Genomic DNA, 21,268 nt, shown 5'->3' on the forward strand with positions numbered 1-21,268 from the left:
CGTTCTCTCAATCAATAAAAACTATCATGCAACTAAACTCGCCTTAAAAGGTGCGCTCTTTGTTCTGGACGGCATTCACCTGCTGGCCGGTTATAACCAGACGCCCCTGTTTTGTCCAGTGACAACCTGCAGGTCGGCGTGTGGAAGGACACGACGAGCGGGGAGGGCGGTGTGACGCACCCGTACCTGCCGGCGGACCTGACCCGCCAGCCGCTGGCGCAGGCCGCCCTGCAGGTCCAGGTCAGCGTGGCCGGCGTGACGGGTCAGTGCGCCAGCGACTGTCAGGTCACGTACGACGCCGCGCTCAACTCTCTGGTCACCGCCGTCACATCGGAAATCGGTGAGACTTGCTTCCACCGGCCTGTGAGCAGAAAATGTCATGCCCTGGTAGTGGCCGACGTGAACACTGTTGGCGTATTTTTTGGCAGGCCTTCAAGCGAGCATGGTAGACGCGTGAAATAGCATTCCGAGCGAGAAAAGTGGATCCATATAATTTGCTTTAACGTACATGGTTTACTGCGCTGCATTTTTGCTTCTATGTCCATGCTCAGCACAGCCATGCCGTAACCTTGTTAAATCGAATCTTTGGAGCAATGCAAATTATTGTCGACTAACCCTCCGTACTAAAAAAACAACATCTTCAAGCGAATGAACTTGTGGTTGCCAGAGGATGACACAGGAGACGTCACCGTGGCCCTGACCGGGGTCAACCTGGGCTCGACCACCGAGGGGGTCAGTGTGACCTTGACCGGCGCCATGGCCACCCGCAGCTGCACCGTGACCTCTGCCACGAGCACCCAGGTCACATGCACCGCCAACAGCGTGCAGGCGGGGAGGTACAACGTGACCCTGACCGTTTCCAATCAAGGTACTGGACGTTGCTGCGCCTCATTTGGTAGGGTGTGGAGGCTGATCAGTTGCGACAGACAAGAAGGGTTTGCATCCCGGAAATTGCGCTTGTATAACTGGTCTAATTGTTCTATGGCAGTTAGCAAGACATTGGTCAGGAAGACTAGGCTGACGTGGGATGTCATGAAATTGCGTGAAACGTTGTAATTGCATGCTACTTGCATGTCACGTATTCGTCACTTCATGGAAACAGCGTTTCATTCAATGGCTTAAGACATGCGACAGTTGGTTTCGTATTTGCGATGCTACACTTTCTCCATTTTTAGCACCCACACTTCCCGTGCACATCCAGGTTACATGCCTACACGATCGGACCTACACATACACATTTTGCATACGTACACAAGTATAAGTGGATTGTAACATTAAAACCAAAAGCTGTCATGTATTGACCTGCACGCCCAGCTCCAGTCAGACCTTGTCATATTTGCGCCGGCACCCACGGCCGGACACGGTGCTCCTCCGGTGAGACGGTGCGGACCGGCAGGCATGGCTTCCGGTGGCGGCTCTGTGGACGTGACCCCGCTGTTGACCTCGGTGACGCCGGGTCAAGGCAGCCCGCTCGGCGGTACCGTGATCTCCGTGCAGGGCCGCCGGCTGCCGCTCGCCCTGGCTGGCTGGCAGTTTGGCGAAGTCACCGTAGGCGGCGCCACCTGCCGAGTTATCAACACTACGTCTACAGCCTCCAGCTGCGAGATACAGGGCACTGTGGTGAGATCATGGAGAAGCACGCAGCGCTGGGATGTAGCGATCGTTTTCCTACTCTTGGAAGTGAAGATAGGCTGGGCGAGTTCTGTCATATTCTGTTTTGTAATACTCTAGGTCACGTAGCTAACAGCAGCACGTGCTCATTATTGCATTCATTGATGTTGCGCTGGTAATTCTTAACGACGAGATCCGCACCTCAAGGTGCATTGAGATATATGACTTTTGTCAGTATGCTGGCAAATCTAGATTGAACATATTCGGAAATCATTAGGAGTTTGCGTCGTGCTTGGTGTCCAAAAGCTGTAGCAACAGGGCCGTATTTTTTGCGCATCGTCATCACTGACGTTAGCGCAGTAATGATCGCAGTTTGACCGGTGTCATCGCATGCAGGTGCACGAATGTCATCTTGGACTTCAAAAATAGCCCTGGTCGCTCATAAACACACCTGAATTCGTAAAGCACAGACATTATCATGAAGCGTCTCACTACGTTTAAACCATTGACAAATTACTGGACGGAGTCATTTAGCTAATGGGCCTATAAAAAGTTCCTACTTCCGCAACGTTCACGCAACCCGTTGCCCAGCTTGGCGTCCTTTCAACAAGTCACCGTTCAAGGGGTCCCGCCATCGGTAAGCACTCGTAGAACAGATTGCACTTCCCTGTTCATGACCTCGAGCACGCCTGTGATGAGCGCAGCCCTGCTCGCTGCCAGCGGTGGGCGGGACCGCTGCTCCGCCGTTCTGTCGGTGCTTCCTGCGCCGGCGCCTCTCCGTGCCGTCCTCACCGTGCCGCGCCCACCCCAGGGGGAGGCTGCCACAGCGGCGGACGTGACGGTGACCTTTGGTGACCGGAGTACGGCGCTCGCCGCGGCGTTCAGCCCGCTGGCCGAGAACGCCGTGCTCTCCGCCATCAACGTGACGTCATCAGGAGCAGCAGGTCAGCGGCGGTCAGCGCTGGGACAGCGCTGGGCAGCGCCGGGAGTGGAAATCGGGGCTAGTCTCAGAACTGGCGCCGGGGCGTTGTCGGAAGATCTCTTCCAATGTTTTGTTTTCGGCCGGCTTTGGGAATTGGAATACCATGTTCACGCATGGAACGTGTGCGGTATCTTTCTGTGTTGGAAGTAGGGTGAGTTTTTGTATGGAAATGCTTTATATGGTTTCTGATCTCATGAACCTCGGGTTGAATGCAGCTGTTGCCTGTTGTTTGAATGCACTTCACATGCGACTGCATTCGGAGGCAAGTAGCAAAGAGTGATTCTACCACATGGAGTAATGGTATCTCAACTCCAAAGTCGGCGGTTCCAACGAAAACTGCCCATGGCACCATACGCAGTGAATCTGTTTCTTACTCAACAAGTACTGGGTCACTCGGAACCCCATTTTCCCCTCAAATAGCTATGGCCATTGACTGTGGTATGTTACGCCCGCTACACTGGACAATTACCGACCTGGTGCTGCACCACAGGAGTCCGACCCCTGACGCCTCCGACCCCAGACACTCACCGCGGTGCCCGGTCCCTTCAGGAGGTGGTCCCCCAAACACTCACAACGGTGCCCGGTCCCCTCAGGAGGTGGTCCCCCAGACACTCACAACGGTGCCCGGTCCCTTCAGGAGGTGGCCCCCAGATACTCACCGCGGTGCCCGGTCCCCTCAGGAGGTGGTCCCCCAGACACTCACCGCGGTGCCCGGTCCCCTCAGGAGGTGGTCCCCCAGACACTCACAACGGCGCCCGGTCCCCTCAGGAGGTGGTCCCCCAGACACTCACCGTGGTGCCCGGTCCCCTCAGGAGGTGGTCCCCCAGACACTCACCGCGGTGCCCGGTCCCCTCAGGAGGTGGTCCCCCGGACGCTCACAACGGTGCCCGGTCCCTTCAGGAGGTGGCCCCCCAAACACTCACAACGGCGCCCGGTCCCCTCAGGAAGTGGTCCCCCAGACACTCACCGCGGTGCCCGGTCTCCTCAGGAGGTGGCTTCCTGGGCATCACCGGTTCTGGGTTCGGCCCGGTGCAGGCCGACCAATCAGTGACGGTGGGCGGGGCGCCGTGTGACGTCACCCGCTGGCGCGAGGAGGCCGTGACGTGCCGACTGCCGCCGCTCGGCCACGGCCAGCACGCCGTCCAGCTGCGCAGGGGTCAGCTGGGCCTGGCCGACAGCAGGTGTGTCATGGGTCCAGGGTCATGACCTGTGCCGTCACCCAGCCGTGTCGACAGCTCTCTCCATCGCCACGTGTGGCTGGGATTTTAGCGGCTTTTGTGAGTGCAAAATAGCTGAAGATGCTCCAAGACCAAGGAGCATGGACAAAATGTATTATTAGCGCGGTCAAGGGAGATTTTAGCGATCGCCTTTAGCGATGGTGTGCTCTGCTGTATGCAAGCCCCAATGGTTGGCCAGATACCAGAAGACGCTCGACCTCGCAGAAAGCTTATCTATCCAGTGGATGGATGAAATATTGTCCAGTCAGCGAACTTTATATTACAGCAATCCGTAGTTCACCGCCAATACATCGCCCGGGTGATAATTGAGGACGTTGTCCACCCAAGCAAACTGCATCGTCCAGACGTATGACCATACCGTATCTTGCTACCCAGGGAGTAACGCAACATTTGGGCCGGAAACAAAAACGGTAATTTATTTTCCACAGTGGCATTGGAGCGATCAGCTACCAGTTTACAGTCTCTGACATATCACCGCGCCTCGTCTCCGCAATGGGAGGATCCACCGTGCGGATCACGGGTCAGGGGCTAGCCGCCGACTGCCAGAGACTGGACATCACGGCCGGGGACGCCTTCGTCTGCGAGCCGGTCACCTGTACCGACACGGAGATCATGTGCCTCGTCAACAGACGCCGGCGCCGCCACGTGATTCGCAACAATGCAACACACCCGCGTACGTCCCGTCCCAGGATTTCCGGGCCGGTTGTTGTCATGTGCCGTTGTGCAGGATGCGCAAGCGATCATGGAACTAGAGGTCTGCAGCTGGTATTATGCATGTATGCCATCAGCTTGTCAATGTTTTCACCCCTGTCGCTGTTCTCACCACACACCACATCGTCTTACAGTCCTGGTAGAGCCCCTTCTCACCTGGAGCGTGCTGCGGCCGCCAGCCAGAGCCGATCTCACTGCCGTCCTGGTGGGGGGGGGGGGGGGGGGGGCGGTCGAGCGCCCACACGTACCTCGAAGTCGGGTCCCGGGTGCGGAATGGGGCTCGGCAGCGGTGACAGCCGCCATGATCCCAGCTTGTCCCACCCCTTGCCTGTCCCTTTACTCCCATAGCACTCAAATGTTCAGTTATGGACGAAAGAGGATTAACCTAACTTGCGCAACCCTCTAGTTGTTCTCAGTGGTACATATCCGTGTAGAAATAACCCAAACCTCCAGTAGTATTCAGTGGCGCTCAGCCGCGTAGAAATAGCCCAAACCCCTAGTTGTACTCAGTGGTGCATATGCGCGTAGAAGTAGTTGCGATCGTCGAAGAGCTATTGGAGTATGCCTTTTTACCTACACGCTTATCGTTGGCAGTAAAAAATGCATACTGCCCTTGCTGTAGGGCCACGTTTTTCGTGCCCGCATCTCCAACCGTCAGCACCGCAGAACAGATCATCTGGTGCTGACGGAGCTGTGCGCGGTCGCCAGGTTACGGCCCTGGCTACCTGTGGCAGCCGCAGCACCTGACCGTGTGGCCCGGTGACCTGGTCACCTGGCGCTGGGCGCCGGGCCAGGTCAGCTCCGACCAGGTGGGCTTCTCGGTGCACCAGACGGTCGACCAGCACTCGGACGCGTACGACGGAGCCGGCTTCAACAGCGGCGACAAGACGCCGCAAGGTGTGTGTCTGGGAGCGGCACGCTGAGAGATGGGCCGAGTCAGCTGACGCGCTGCCGGGGATGGCGGCTAATCTGCTGACAACCGACGATGAAAGGGACAGTACCTGCGTCGTCTCAGTCTGCCGTTCGCCCTGATCGTGGGCATTTCATAGCTATTGATGTACGTGAATGAAAGCGAGGTCCCTGCGAAGGACTGACAAAGGGTGCGATAACCGTCAAAGCGTCGGACGTTTGCCGCAGGATCATTCACCACCATGCTGGAGGATATCGGCACCGTCTTCTACTCTGGCGAGTCGGTCGGAACCAACACAGTGCGCATGCGCGGGGTCATCCACGTGGTGGCGCCGCCGGCTGGCAGCGGTGTCCTGTCCGTCCGGGTGGGCTCCGTGGAGGCGGAGTCGACACCAACCGACGGGGATAGTACGTACACTGCTGGTGTAAGCTAGCATGTTGGTATGGATCATGTCATTCGCGTCGCGGTCGGCCAGTGTCGCCCAGTGTGCATTAGCTTGGTGCGGCTTACTAAGCAGGCCTTGCTGGAGCATGAATTGAACAAAGCTGATGGCATTACGTGTCAGTGCGATCCGTGTGATTGGTATACGTGCTCATAATGCGTGCTCATAACTGCTTGGTATTGTCGTTCAAATGGCACCTCCAGGTGTAATGAAGCTCTTTTGATTTCAACAGATGTTTGTACACGGAGGGGCAGCTAAGGGGAAGGAGGTCCCGGGGTCCCAGGAACTTCTCCTTTTACTCAGGGGCCCTGTATAGGCCTTTGCGCTCGGAAACGGGATACAAGTATGCCAACAGTACTGAGACCCCTCCCCTCGCTTTAAGAAATTCTGAATGCTTACACATGTTTTGCGTACCAATCACGGAAGGCACTGTATGGTGGCCGTGATTATGAAAGCTGTGATTTCGGCCAATAACCTTGCCTTTGCTGATAAAGTCCACTTCCTCTGTGCTCACTATGCGTGGGATCAACAGTGTACAATAAACGTAGCCGCCACCTTTCGAAGTTCGGAATACCTAACGGCGAGATATTTCTAGTTCTCCTCAGAACACGGCCCAGTGCTATGGTTAGCTCATGATGAATGTATCAGAGCGTGCGTGCATCACCGCGTCGGCCGTGTCGGTAGTGCCGGCGTTCGTCCCCTCCGAGGTGTGCTCCGAGGACCCGGCACCGGCCGCCTGCCCGGCGTCGCCGGCACCTCTCGTGCTCACGGCGGCAGACTGCGTCACCGCCCGGGTCACCGGGGTCAGCGTCGCCTCTGGCGACGACAGGTCAGCTCACCCAACCCGCCCAAGCGGTGGGCCGCGCTGTCTCACTGTCTGGGGGGGGGGCTTATGTCGAGCTGGGCACTCCATTGGTCACCGCCATCTTGCGTTTGCGAGTGGCACATTCAAGCTTGCCTTCAGCCGTGTTCATTCTTATCTGGATTTGAAGTAAGTTAACCTAGGCGTACGTGCATATGTGAGCAAGTAACAAACTGATCTCCTAGCCACGATATGACTTGCTACTTCAGGGGAGGTCAGGCCATTAAGCAAGTCGGTAGAGCTTTTGATGGATCGCATAAACCCATGATGTGGATAGATTAGTTGGTCAGGAATGTATTGAATCACGTTTAAAAATATTGATGTTGGGGTTAAATTGCATTAGCAAATCGAAGAGGGTAGATTGCTTGGAATGTTTACAGAGTCCGTTGTCAATAAGCCATGCAGAAGTGAATGTGACGATATTTGCTACTTTCATACATAAATCTGAAATTGGCCCGGATTGTGAGGCACTGATCGGAATTGTTCTTGTGTTGCGTGCTACCGTGCTGGATTGAAGGCAGTTGTGAGAAATGCGAGCGGACGCCTTGCCCGATTTGATTCAGAACTGGCTAGCGGGGTTGAAATCGATCCTGGAAAGTTTAGTTCCGACGAGTCCGACTGCGTGGGGGCGTCGGCTTACAGCGGTAGATCCTCCGTCTTCAGTGCTGGACACATGGTGGAAGCCGGCTCCGAGCTAACCATCTCTGGGGCCGGCTTCTCCGAGACCGCCTGCCACAACCGGGTCACGCTGGGCTCCGGCGCCTGCCAGGTCACCTCGGCGTCGGCCAGTCAGCTGACGTGCCGTGTGACGTCAGACGGCCTGCAGCATGGCCAGCCGCAGCCCCTGGCGGTGCGCGTGGCCAACAGGTGAGCCCCGGTGCGGCGAGGGGGAAGGGAGCTGTCGCGCCGCGGCGGAGGCGGCCGGCGGCTGATGAGCGGGCGCCGCCGGCGAAGAAGGGCGCCCCCGCCGTGCAGGGCGCTATTGGCGCGCTGCCGTCAGCTGTTTCTGGTTGGCGCTTTCACACCTGGCAATCTTTGACGTCGGCCGATCAGGGCGATTCCGCGTGCGTGGCGTCTAATGGGCGCACACACATGCGTGAAATGCTATCATCCGCCGCCGGCGAGAGGGCGTTCAGCAATCCGTGAAACAGTCGGAGAGGCGGGTACTTATTACCCTCATTGCGCCATGATTCCCCGCCGCTCGTATTACCGGTGAATCCCAATTGGGGAACTAATTAGATGGATTTCATTCTCGGTATTTGCCAGGTGCCTTCTTATTACCGTGACTGACGTTGGCTCCAGGTGATGTTGCCCCGTCATCGTCGTGTGGGACACCACCCGTTGTAGGCAGAACACAGTTGTTGTATGTTGCAGTTCTTTTACAGCAAGCTAGGTAGCTGCGGCTGCTGGTCCACTGCGTGCTTTGCACTGAGCGTGGACATCATGTTCGGCGTGGCATCATCGAGCGTTTTAAGTCTCTCTCATCGCAGTCGTCATATAGCCTCGGCAGTTGAGTGTGTCGTAAAGTCCCAATGACAGTCTTCCTTATCAACATCAGGGTGTTCCGTAGTTCGGTAGCATTTTGCACCCACGTTTTTCTTTGGGAGCAAAACACTTGACGACGCTTAACCGTATTTTTCATGCGATGAATCGCCATTTAATTACACGCGGCAGGGTCGAATAGCCTCCACTTGAGGTCTTGAGATCTACGCGACCAGTTCGATGCTGTATGTCTAAAATTCACCACCGGAACATGACTTCTGTTGTATTGCAATGTTTCAAAAAATCACTGACTTATTTAGGAGCGTTCAAAACGGAGCGAAAAGCGTTGTGTAATACCGCATGTCAAGTGGAACTCAAGGACACGTTACGTGAAAACCGATTCAGTATGCCCATATAAAGAAGCATACGACACACACAAGTCTCTTTTTCACACAATTTAAAGGAGTTCAATCTTAAAGCACTGGACCGCGTCATAACTTACAAACCTGAACTCTGGAACGCAGCGTGAAGATGGCTGATGCCGACCAGCGAGTCGCAACCTGACGCCACCGTGCTGACGCAGAGCAGGGGAGTTGCCGGCGCCCGACGCGGTGCTGCCGTCTGACTTCGCCGCCTCGCCGCTACAGGGGCGCGGCAGTGATCGACGTGGCCGCCGGTCTGAAGTACTTCAGCTCTGAGCCGGTGGTGTCCGGCTCTCTCGCCGACCAGCGGCTCCCCGAACGGCGGCACGCTGCTCACGCTGACCGGTGAGAGTCCTGGGTGCCCGGTGAAAGTACTGAGTGCTGGGTGAGAGAGTCCTGGGTACCGAATGAGAGTCCTGAGTGCCAGGTGAGTGCCTTGGGTGCTGGGTGGGAGCTTTGGACCCAGGCACCACATCTGGTCTCTGGTCTACCCTGCTGGTGATAAGGCAAGTTGTACGTGGCGATACCACCGACTTGGAAGGAGACGTCTTCTCACTGTTGGCGAGGACGACAGCGCGGGCAGCCTCAGGCTGTTAGTGAGAACGACAGCCGACTCGGAGGGAGGCATCCTCTCGCTGTTAGTGAGGACGACCAGCGCGGCAGCCTCAGGCTGTTAGCGAGAACGACGGCTAGCGAACTTCCGGCTGGTAGCGGGAGTGACTGCGCAGCAGCTTAGTCGAACGGAACTTGCTGTGGGCGTTTGGATGAGAAGAAAAACGTCGTCAGCGTGTGTGGGAAACAAATTATAAGAAGGCACGCAATTCGTTACAAACTCGTTTTATTTATCAATAGTTATTATGATCAACTGCTTATAATGTCGACCTGCACGACCTTTCAGTCGGGCCCTTCCGGTGCGACGCCATTATTTATCGTTAATAATATCCTCTCTCACCGCCCTTCATGCGGTATGGCCGGAATGGACGGGATGGCCGCTCAGGACACTGCTACGACCGGCCGACAGCACTCCGCCGCTGTACCGTCACCGCCTGCGGCGGTCTCCACTGCGTCTCACCGCCGTCTCGGTCCGGTCTGTCCCAGGCTCCAGCCTGCTGCCGGCGTCACAGATGGCAGCATCAGCTGTCCTGGTTGGAGGTCAGGCGTGCCAGGTGCAGACGAACACCCTGTCCACGCTCACCTGCTTGACCCCGGCTTCGGCGGCCGGCCAGGCAGGCCCGATGCCTGTCAAGCTCGTCTGGGATGAGGATGGCGTGGTCAGGTCAGTGAGCTCGCCTTCGCGGTCGTCCGTGGGTAGGCGAGTCGAGATTTTGCATGGCGACATGGATTTAGTCGTACCATTATGAGCCCTGCTATTTCTAGCGTGTTGAACCAAAGCTCAGACAGCGGAAGCAGCGCGAGCTGTGGTAAAGCTGGCGGTCGGCTCGTTAACGTTTGTTTTCATCGTATGAGACAATTTGAAAACTGTCGGCTTAGGGTTTGTGAAATTATTTCGGAGCCAGAAATTTACTGTTACTTGATATTTATACTTCGGATCACCGAATACTGACCCAACGGCATGCTGATACTGAAATGCAAACAAAAAGACAGGCCAAAACTGCCATCGATAGCTTTCCAGGGAACAAAACATTTGTGGTGTCAACTACAGGATTTACTCCGCTGTTGCTACCATGATGCTGCTTGCCAGCCTGCAGTTCCCGCATAGCCTTTAACCAAAATGCTTTATGCCAGGACACTGGGGAATATGACCTTCACCTACGACATCACAAGTCTCCAACACTGACTTCGGCCCAGGTGGCGACGAACGCGCAGAGGACGCTGACCATCTCAGGGACGAACCTGGGCAGCAACGCCTCCGACCATCGTCATCCGGCTGACACCGGTCTTGAGCGCCGCCCGTCGGCGTCGGCACGTCGACCCGCGCGCGACACCGAAGTCATCGACCCCGACGACGTCACCGAGGCAGAGTCGCCTGCCGAGGGCGGCGCGCAAGAGGACGCGGCCTTCTGGAGTCGCTTCTGCGACGGCCGCTGCGCCAACTTCGACGAGTTCGTCAGCAGCGGCCAGCTGCGCGCCGCCGGCTCGGGGCTGGAGCCGACCCGCGCCGCGACCGTGGCGCCGCCCGGCGGCACCCCAGCCGAGCTGGACTACCTGGAGCTGACGCCAGAGTACGTCAGCGCCTTCCACGAGGCCGTGCTGGGCCGGCGGCGCTCGCGGAGGCGCGTGCACCTGCGCCGCCTCGCCGGAGCGCCGCCGCCGACCCGACTGAACTGACCTGCACGCCGATAGAGATCAGCGACACCAGCGTCACCTGTCAGCTGGACGCGGAGGCGGCCGGCGAGTACGCCGTGGCGCTGCAGGTGTCGCAGCTCGGCCTGGCCGGCGACACGGCGACGGTGACCGTGGCCGCCCACGCTGGAGACGGCCAGCCTGCCGGCCGGCTCCGTGCACGGCGGCGCCGCGCTGCAGCTGGCTGGCGCCGGCTTCGGGCCCGACGCGTCCGTCACGGTCGGCGGCGAGGAATGTGAGCTGACGGCGCGCTCGGCCTCGGCGCTGACCTGTCTGACGCCTGCGGGCGAGGGTGTCCAGCCGGTGGGTCACGAGCGGCGGCCAGACCGTGACCGGACCCGACTACACGTACTCGGCGGAGAGCACGCCCGTGCTGACGTCCGTTGTCAGGTGGGGAGTCCCGCCAGGGCCCGCCCGAGTCTGCCTTACCCTACCCGAGCCCGCCCGAGTCTGCCTGACCCTACCCGATCCCGCCCGAGTCTGCCTACCCTACCCGAGGCCGCCCGAGCCTGTCTGACCCTACCCGAGGCCGCCCGAGCCTGTCTGACCCTACCCGATCCCGCCCGAGTCCTGCCTAACCCTACCCGAGCCCGCCCCGAGTCTGCCTGACCCTACCCGAGCCCGTCCGAGTCTGCCTGACCTTACCCGAGGTCGCCCGAGTCTGTTCGGTCCGAGCCATACGGCCACCCGAGGCCGGTTTCTTCTCTCCGATCGGTCTGCTCACAAGGCGGCTAATCTGATAAAGGACAACGTCGCACCAAGTCATTCTCAGACCTTTACTGGACTCAGTAACGGGTAGAGATAATATTCTCCGTTTATGACGGTGGCTTTTGCCATGCGCATTGCTCGCAGTCTACCGATCTTGTTTGGTCAACTGCTGCGGCAGACGTTGCTCCATGCATCCATTACCTCAAATAATCAGCTGTACGCAATGCAGCGAACTGCGTGGTTGTGTTTACATTAGCGCGTAGTAATCCCGTATTTGGACCGTTGGCAGCCGTGTTGGATGTTCGTGAGCTCATACCTGGAACTACCATCGTCCAATACGTGGCGTTGGTTCGCGTGCAATGGTATAGAAGCGTGGTGCACGTGAACGCCATGGCTCGATAGAATGTATGTCAATGATCGACTTCAAATGTCTCCGCCCATGTCAACTGCACGCCGGCCGCGCTCCCTCATCAAACCTGTTCGTTACCATAAATCATCACTCGTGACGACACCTCTCATACGAGTCTGACGCCGCGACCCCTCAGTTTGGATAACGGCGAGGTGACGCTGGTCATGTCTGCCGGCACTTGGGCTGGCACCTCCGGCAGCAGCTACCTCATGGTGGGCGGCAGGCTCTGCAACGTCAACAAACAAAGCGACACCCAGTCACGTGCCAGGTGAGGGGGTGAAGCGAGGCGTGACTGCGGCGGCTGCGGCAAACGAATGTTCGGCGAATGGGCGACTCGGGCTCGGTGTTGTCTTGGTCAAATGCCACAAAAATTGGTGGCATTTGACCAAGACGGCTGTTACGAATCGTACATTCCTTATAGCGGCTTGGTGAGTCGTCATTCGCATGGTCTTCGCGCACCCCTCCCAGCACGAATGCCATATGGTATGTTGCCAAACATCCCTGCTGCCCCGTCCATTCGGTGCGCGGTACTAACGTGTCGCTGTTCGGCGGCAGCTGGACACGGTTCTGCCCGCGGACAAACACCCCAGTGACCTTCTACTCGCCGGAGGGCACGGCAACTCGGCGCCCTTTGACCTCACAGTGGAGCTGGCCTTGGCTCCGTCTCACTCAAACACCTCACCCGGTAAAAGGTGAGGCTGCGCCCATTCCGAACGGAGAGAAACGGTTGAAGCTGTTGCGGAGCAGAGTCGTACCGATGAACCACGCTGCCGCTCTTTTCTCCGACACACATCGCTTCGCCGTGGTCATTCGTGCACCGGACGCTGAGCAGCCGTTCTGTGGCCGTTCCAGCGGGTATCAGCGGAACGACGCTGACCCTCGCCGGCGGCAAGTTTGACACGGTGGACCCGGTCACAGTGACGGTGTGTGACCAGGCCTGCCAGGTCACCACCGTCACCAGCACGGAGATCACGTGTCTCGCGCCTGCTGTTCAAGGTTGGTGCTGGTCGTTTCAGTGCACTGAGTTCGGTGCAAACCTTGAGCGTTTGCGGGAAAGTCACACGAAAAAGATCTGCGCGAAATGCCCATCACTTCGTGCATATCTGCGGCGGCGTTTATACCATGGTTGAGCTGTTTTCTTCCTCGATGCAAATGCCGCGAAAAAATCGACATGTTCGAATTATCGGAAGCATTATTTAATACTGGTGTGCTGCATGCTTTATGTTGCTACTATTTATTTTTCTCATCATTTTTTGTTCTAAATTGCATTTAAATGCTGACATGTCATGTACGAGGCAGGCTGCACCGAGCACTCTTCTTCCTGTGCAGTAAGTGCTCACCTACCGTGTAAGTGTGGCCGTCTGCTGGTTTCGCGACATTTCGGGGCTTCGTGCTAGAAAAATAGCCGACCCTGAGTGTGCTAAAAAATGGTAAAAGGATGGCGACAAACAGCCGCTGGAATCCATGTTGTGATACTATGTGTATATATATATGTCTGTGGTGTGTGTGTGTGTTGTGTGTGTGTGTGTGTGTGTGTGTGTGTTATGCTACGCATCACGTATTGTGAAAATATGTAAGCACTTGACTTTTTCCTTACTGGTGCCTTCCTTGCATATGGAATATCGGCGTTCTTAACTCAATAACTAACTAAGCTATAACGGAAAGTATCATATTACGTGTCCATCGAATATGCGGCCTCATCGATACTTGAGACCAATACCAATGAAAATCATGATCTCTTGTGGATCGAGGTCACGCATATACTCATCAGGCTATTCTGGCTGTACCGCTGACGTCACACTCGTGCCGCAGCGGCCCCGGCGGCGGCCTGTGACGTCACTGTGACGCTGTCTGGCGGCCAATCGGCGGTGGCGGAGGCCGCTCTGACGTACGACGGCGCACTGACGGCGTCATTGACCAGCGTCACGCCCAGCCGGGGCGGCACGGCCGGCGGCACCAGCATCACCGTCACAGGCACCGGCCTGGCGTGAGTGGTCACGGGCGGGGTCGGTGACACGCGCACAGAGGCTGGCACCGACCGGCCAACGCTCGCTACAGGCCGCCGGTGTTGGCTAGAAAACGCGGGCAGTTGGAGAATAGATGCATGGTTGCGTGACGTTACATGTAAATGTGTTCCGCTCGCAGAAGCACTTATCGGTGAGGCGCCACCAGCCGGGTAGGGCATACAATTTCAATGTTGTTTTCTGACAGCTTTCTCTGGCGTTCTATCTCAGCTCTAGTATCGAAGTGGTTGGCATTAGCCCACCAACGATATCGGGGTTGTGGAGTGAGTGCTGGTGTCGTTTCATAGTATAGTCGCTTCTTTCTGTCTATGAAATGTACAGTGCGGCTCCTCCACTGCGCATTAACTGCTGCTGCCTGTCAAAAAAGGCATGAGATGACCTTTGTCAATTACATTGCTTCGGTTCCCCACAACAAAGCCAACTGCTCACCAGCCGTAACGCGCCGCGCGCGCCCGCCGCGCGCTCGGACGAGCTCGCGCCGACCGCCGCTCTCCTGCCGGCAGCGCCTCCGGCAACCTGGTGACGATCGACGGCGTCCCGTGCGCGGTGACCAGCGAGAGCGCCACGCAGGTGGTCTGCGTCACCGACGCTCACAGCGGGCCCGGGAGGTTCGCCGTCGCCGTTGACGTGCCTGGCGTCGGCTTCGCCGCGGTCAGTCGGAAGCGGGCGCCCGGTCACCCGGCGCGCTCCGTGTGCGGCCATCTCGCGGCCGCCGACCCGTGCCGTGCTGAGAGCTGGCGTGGCGTGGGCGGTGGCGTGGGCAAGAGATGGTGTTTTTGTGATAGGTCGGGGGTGTGCGAGTTATAATTCAAGGCATTATGCGATGGAGGCTGCGTCTCAGTGTCGTCTTGTTTTGGGGGATGACTGCGCTCTGCTTCAGCATGTGAACGCCGGTCCCCTCTGGCTCGGTGATGTAAGGAGCATACTTAACTTCATCGTAGCGTATTGAAGCCCGGTGGAGACCGTCCTCCAGCACATGCAATGCTGCCCTCCCCCCCCCCCCCCCCCCCAGTGGTCGGGTGTTGACGTCACGGTGACGTGTGTCGCAGGCCGGCGAGGAGGCCGTGTTCCAGTACGTGGACCGCTGGTCGTCGCCGTTCACCTGGGGCGACAGTGACCCGCCGTCCGACGGCCAGTCGGTCAGCATCACGGCCGGCCAGACCATCCTGCTCGACACCAGCACGCCCGTGCTCAAGCTGATCCTGATCGACGGTGAGTCCCCCTCCCCCTTGACGTTGAGTCCCCACCCCCTTTCAGCCCCCTCCCCCCCCCCCCTCCCATTCGGCCTGCAGTCCGGTCCTGCCTGCTCCGGGTCGCCGATCATCTGTTCTAAAGTGATGCATCGCGACGACAGATGGCGACTCCCGCGGCGCTCGCCGTGTCCTCGGCTGAGGATGTCGACCGAGGCTGCCCCAGACAGCCCAGCCTGGTCCAAGAGCGTTCGCCATGTCCTTGGCTGAGGGTCCTGACCGAGGCTGCCCCAGACAACTCCAACCCGGCCCGAGAGCGCTCGCTGTGTCCTCGGCTGAGGGTCCTGACCGAGGCTGCCCCAGACAGCTCCAGCCCGGTCCGAGAGCGCTCGCCGTGTCCTCGGCTGAGAGAACTGACCGAGGCTGCCCCAGACAGCCCAGCCCGGTCCGAGAGCGTTCGCCATGTCCTCGGCTGAGAGAACTGACCGAGGCTGCCCCAGACAACTCCAGCCCGGTCCGAGAGCGCTCGCCATGTCCTCGACTGAGGGTCCTGACCGAGACTGCCCCATACAACTCCAACCCGGCCCGAGAGCGCTCGCTGTTTCCTCGGCTGAGGGTCTTGACCGAGGCTGCCCCAGACAGCTTCAGCTCCGTCTAAGAATTCTGCTGTTCCAGTGGCTTGTTGTCGTCCACAATCGAAGCTACGTCTGTGGGTGTGTTTGTTAGTTATCCTGACAGGTCCAGGGCGATTCCCACGTCATTTCGGGAAATGTGTCTGCTGAGGTGTCTGGGAGGCCATGCTGGACCCCGTGCCGCCGGGCCGTACGACCTCAGTGACCGGATGACTGAGCCGCGCGAGCGTCGCCAGGCGGGGAGCTCATCTTCGACCCGGAGGCGGCATTCCTCGAACTGCACGCCGAGTACATCGTGGTGCTGGGCGGCGGCCGGGTGCAGATCGGCACCGAGCAGGCGCCGCACGCCGGCCAGGCCGCCATCACGCTGCACGGCAACGTGCGCGCCACCGAGCTGCCCGTCTACGGTGCCAAGGCAAGCGTCGCTGACTGGCCTAGCACTGGTGGCTATAGGCACAGCCTGGAACGTTCAATTTTATTGACAGAACCACTGCGAGCCTGACAAAGTTGTTTGACTGGTGCCTCCCGGCAAACTGAAGGTCGACTATCGTCAAAATGATAAGTTGCAAGTCATGTCGCCTACCGAAAAGCTTCGTGGTATGTGTGCGGTTAGTTTTCTCCATTGCATAGACAGTCAATCGGTGCGCTCCATGGCAACGTTTATAGGGTTTGAAGCCCGCTTCCGGCCTTCCCCCCTCCCCCCCCCCCTCGTGATGGTGGAATTTTATCATTTCCAAATGCATGGTAAATAACGATAGCGCTTTGCACTTTGCAGTTGCATACATTTGTGAATATGTATGAATGACGGGGATGACGATGACGATGACGATTATGGTGGTGATGGTGATGATTGGGGCGATGAGAAGGGTGTTGCGGGTGCTCTGGTTGTGCTGAGTTTCGCTATCCGGCCGCCAGGTGCTGGCCGTGCGGAACGGCACGTTGGACCTCCACGGTCTGCCCGTGGCCGTTCCCTGGACGTACCTGGCGAGCACGGCGGCGGCGGGCGCCAGCAGCCTGACCCTGGACCGCGCCGTCAGCTGGCAGGTCGGCGATGAGATCGTGATCGCCTCCACCGGCGGCAAGTGAGTCGGCCCGCTCGGGGCGGCGTCAGGGCGAAGGGATTGGGAACCACTGGTGTAAAGAGCAAACGTCAGTTTGACCGGAGAGATTTGGCTGGAGGAGATATTGACTGTCATAAGCTCTACTTGCGGAAGCTTGGGTGATACATTGACATAGCGCCAAATGGAAGGGATTAAGGTTGTCCACTTCTGGGCTGGAGGGGCTTTGCTGGCGAGGGCTGCTAGTGACCTGTCACGGAAGGGGGGGGGGGCAGGGCGGGATCACGTGTTTGTCGGTGACCTTGTCTATGGGACGGAAATAGTGCGGGACTGGGGTGAGGGCCCCAAGCTGAAGTCGTAGCGACCCCTCCAGGACGGCTGATGCGTCTAGAGGGAGCGAGAGTCCACTGTGCGCAGCTGTGTCTGAGCGCCGCGCCTGAATCGGCCCGGTGATCCGCGCCGCAGGCACTCGATGAACGAGTCGGAGAAGCACGTGATCTCGGCCGTGTCGGAGGACGGCCTGACTTTGACTTTGGAGAGCCCGCTGGCGTTCGAGCACATCAGCTCGGAGCAGACGTTCGCCGGCCAGACAGTGCGCATGCGCGCAGAGGTGGGCCTGCTGACCCGCAATGTCAAGGTGCGCGGTTCCATCAACCAGGAGTTCACCGAGGAAGTGAAGGCCTGTGCGGCCGGCTTTAACCCAGGTGAGGATGGGGTCAATGATGGAGAGCTGTGTGAAATAGCGAGTCTCGCGGCTGCACAGGCACTGGCCGTTGTAGTGTTTGGTGTCATGACGTGACAGCGTTTGTTGGCATGAGGCCGTAGTGATGATGTGCAGTATTGATGTTAAAGACTTGGATCGAAGTCGGACATCGGCGGTAACAGTTGCGCAGCGTCGGGGTCAGTGTAAGCCACGCTCAATCCCGGAAGAAATGAGTCAATATCTTCTTTGAATGTTATCTGCAGGCTGGACTTGCATGATTCACAACATGCCGTTACACACCGAGCTGTCCTGTCCTGCCTTACTCTGTCCTTCTCCATCGTGTTCTTTTCAGTATGCCTTGTCTTTATCTTTGCTCCTCTACCTTGTTCTTTTCTGTCCTCACATACCAGCATCGCCGTTCTTCCCTGGTCTGACCAAACAGGTGCAAGCCTGACCTGATCCGACCAGGGCTGACGAAGCCTAGACAAACCTGAACAACCCTGATCTGATCTGACCTGATCCAATCTAATATGATATGTCCTGACCTGATTTAACCTCACATCTTACCTCGCCTGGCCTTATCCGACGTAAACTGACATGGTCTGACCTGAGCTAACCTCACTTGACCTTATCTGACCTCACCTGGCCTAATCTGGTCTAAGATGACCTGAACTGACCTGATCTGACCTCTCCTGAGCTGAATTGACCTGACGTGACCTCACCCGACCCTCAGGTCAGTTTGACACGCAGACCTGCTTCCGCGGCCGGTACGGCGCCGAGACGTCGACGGACCAGTTCGGCGCCACCATCATGATCCACGCCAAGTACCAGAACGAGCACCTGGTCACCGGCAGGCTGGAGTATGTGGAGGTCACCGAGGCGGGACAGGTCGGTCAGAGGTCAGGCGTGCCGACGGCTCAGCCGCATAGGTAGATGTTGTCAGTTTACGACTGGGTGGAGAGAAGAGATAACCCAATGCAGTGTTGGCAGCTGTCATCAGCACGGCAGAAGCTTTCGTTTCACTGGCGTATTGTTTTTAGTAATGTGGTGGGGAACTTGACCCTGCCTGTGTGAGCGCGCATGTCTCGCTGGTTCGCTCATGCTTCGGGTGAAAACATTGGGTGCTTTGGTAGCGTACATTTTGCTGATCACATCAGAGGCATCAACATTTGTGACATTTCTCGTTTATCTACCGATTCATTCAAAAACGGCAACTGGCAGCCAATTATTCACGAATTTAACGAAGGCTTCGAGCCCATGAACAGGGCCAATCTATCGCCAGATTTATGCGTAATCCCTCGTATGTCTACTGGCCACAGTTAGAGTGCATTTCTTTGTCGGATTGCAAAATTATGCAAGCATTTGCTGTCCAAGAACCGCCAACATGCATCTTCGGTAAAGCTTAACACGCGCCCGGATGGTCGGTTGAATGCCCTTCGCTCAGGTGGGGATCAATTTGACCGCCCCCCCCCCCAATATTTTTAAGATCTAGGACATCTGGAGACAGAAATTTGCGCAGTGGATTGGCCTGTATGTGAACTTACTTGTGTCAGCATTTGAGATTCCCAGGTCTTGATCTTGTGGTTGAATAAGGTCAAACAAGGTCAAACTCTAGAGTAGTGGGCAGTGTCCCTAGACCTCTTTTTGCAACAGCCGTGAACTTAGATACCCGTTCAAAGCAAAAAGTCAGCAGTATTCATTTAAGGTCAGTGACCTCATACGACCTTGGAAACGTCCATAAACATGTTTGTTGCGGTCCCTTCCATTAATAAATTCTAAATGACCACCAGAAACTATCTCATAAAGCAAGCTCTCGAGTAAAAAACCAGGTTGGTCTTGACCTCGGTCTGTTCCTATCTAACCCTAACTCAATCGAGTTTGTTGTTATTACACGTTCAATTTGTTTATTTCCCAACGAACTATCTCAGAGATGTATGGTTTCGTCCAACGCTCCGTTGGCACCCAGACCGAACGATGTTCTCCAAGTGGCCTTCGCTGACAGCCACGGCCTGACTTTGGCCCATCATAGGACATTGATCTTGCAGGGCGCATTCAATTATTTGATGTCAAATACAAACTGTTCAATTTCCTATACCTATGCAAAGTTTAGCGCGAGCACACCGAACCGTTCGGAAATCATTCAGGAAAAAAAAATATTTCGAGTGGGTGGGGTCAAACTAATCCCGCATCCGAGCACCTGAAACGTGAGCTGAAACGATATTGTAACGACGATATTGTAACAATGTTGTAACGACGAGGTCAAAAGGTGGCTGCGACATGACAGTACGTTTCTTTGCGAGCTCCCGACTGAAGGCTTGTAATCTTGCGGCCCGTATTCTTGTGCGCTTACATCTTGTGTGGTGATCATGAACTCGACCAGAGAATAGAGGTCTTCTTAGATAAATCTGTCAGCTTTAGTGACGTTACCTTACTTCAGGCGTTCCGTCTGGGACGGTACCCGATCCACTTCCACCTGAACGGCAACGTTACCGGCTCGTACGTGCGAGGCTGCGCCATCCACCGCACGTACAACCGGGCCGTGACTATCCACGCCGTCGACTACTTGCTGGGTGAGCCGCTAGATGGCAGGCCGGATGCCTCGACCTTCGTCAGCACAGCAGGTCACAGGAGCCGCTTTCTATGTGATTGCAAGTTTAATGTGAAATGGAATGGAAGCGTTCTGTACGATGCGATAGACAAACAAGGGCTGAGTTATACAGGAGTGAGAGAGTTTGTTGAAGATTGGGGGAACTTAGGGGCACTTTGAGGCGTTTCTCTCCATTCATCACCGTAAGTCTAATGGTCAATTTTCTCTTCTTCTTCTTCTTTTTTGAGGGGAGGGTCAGCTTCCAAAGCCCCCACGATGCGATAGCTCCGACGCCTATGGAGATACTATGTCATGTAAAGTACGCTTCGCTTTGCTGTGGCTGAAAACGCAGGATTAAACCTACGCGCAACACAATAAAACCTTCAGGTAATGAATGGGTGGAGCCCTTGACGATGGCTGTCGATGGCAGACGTGACTGAGCGGTTTCTCGCCACTTGTTTGCCATGTTGTAACGCATTGTGCTGGCTTTCAGTCGAACACAACGTGGCGTACAACAACATGGGGCATGCCTTCTTTACGGAGGACGGCATTGAGGCGTACAACACGATCCAGTATAATCTGGCGATCTTCACCAGAACTTCATCGTCCCTCCTGAACGTCGACGTTACGCCGGCCTCGTTCTGGGTTGTCAATCCGACCAACATCGTGAGGTGAGCGCCGTATTATTATTACGCCGGCGCCTGTGCCGCCGGCTGTTCAGGAAGTTATTATGTTTTTGGATGTGTATCGAAAACACGTTTTGTGTAATTTGCAAGGGTACCATGGCGACAGAGGAACCAACTGTGTGACATGCTTGAGTAGGTCGCTTTAATGTCGTGATGAAGCTGTTTTTAATTTAAGACTTGTAGAGGCGCAGTGATTGGAATGAACTACGAATGCGTTGTTTAGATAACGCTGGATTTACCTAGAAAGCATTGTCAAATGCCACGCGATTCGTTCTGCCGACTGTCAGCCGATGCCATCACAACCGCC

At 56.7% G+C, this 21,268-nt stretch overlaps 2 protein-coding genes and 1 long non-coding RNA gene across 3 annotated transcripts; all 3 read left to right on the forward strand.

Moving 5' to 3' along the window:
* Positions 1–219: 219 nt before the first annotated feature.
* LOC119105246 (uncharacterized) lies at positions 220–1,478 on the forward strand. The gene is made up of 3 exons (XR_005095033.1): positions 220–340; positions 668–868; positions 1,397–1,478. It is a non-coding gene; the product is annotated as an uncharacterized LOC119105246 (long non-coding RNA).
* A 2,268-nt stretch (positions 1,479–3,746) lies between these two features.
* On the forward strand, positions 3,747–8,899 carry LOC119105253 (fibrocystin-L-like). Its single transcript, XM_037228720.1, has 7 exons — positions 3,747–3,774; positions 4,260–4,504; positions 5,251–5,439; positions 5,680–5,859; positions 6,579–6,723; positions 7,420–7,544; positions 8,886–8,899. Exons 2-7 carry the CDS (start codon positions 4,324–4,326, stop codon positions 8,897–8,899), a joined length of 834 nt encoding a protein of 277 aa, XP_037084615.1. The 5' UTR covers positions 3,747–3,774; positions 4,260–4,323.
* Positions 8,900–12,554: 3,655 nt separating this feature from the next.
* Positions 12,555–20,946, forward strand: LOC119105254 (fibrocystin-L; the record flags this gene model as incomplete). The annotated part of the gene is made up of 11 exons (XM_037228721.1): positions 12,555–12,564; positions 12,934–13,077; positions 13,894–14,068; positions 14,609–14,756; positions 15,155–15,317; positions 16,164–16,342; positions 16,843–17,009; positions 17,451–17,689; positions 18,422–18,576; positions 20,126–20,258; positions 20,769–20,946. Coding segments are annotated over exons 1-11 (1,691 nt in total), but the record flags the coding sequence as incomplete, so codon positions are not given.
* Positions 20,947–21,268: the final 322 nt, after the last annotated feature.

This window comes from Pollicipes pollicipes, unplaced genomic scaffold, assembly GCF_011947565.3.
Source record: "Pollicipes pollicipes isolate AB1234 unplaced genomic scaffold, Ppol_2.1 Scaffold_6137;HRSCAF=7276_pilon_pilon_pilon, whole genome shotgun sequence".
Taxonomy (NCBI): domain Eukaryota; kingdom Metazoa; phylum Arthropoda; class Thecostraca; order Pollicipedomorpha; family Pollicipedidae; genus Pollicipes; species Pollicipes pollicipes.

What these genes read in the sequence shown, in the direction of transcription:
- LOC119105253 (XM_037228720.1), top strand. Translation starts at nt 4,324, where the DNA reads ATGGGAGGATCCACCGTGCGGATCACGGGTCAGGGGCTAGCCGCCGAC. An exon ending in CGGCGACAAGACGCCGCAAG is followed by an intron (nt 5,440 to 5,679) that starts GTGTGTGTCTGG and finishes CGTTTGCCGCAG; the next exon opens with GATCATTCACCACCATGCTG. An exon ending in GTCGCCTCTGGCGACGACAG is followed by an intron (nt 6,724 to 7,419) that starts GTCAGCTCACCC and finishes CTCCGTCTTCAG; the next exon opens with TGCTGGACACATGGTGGAAG.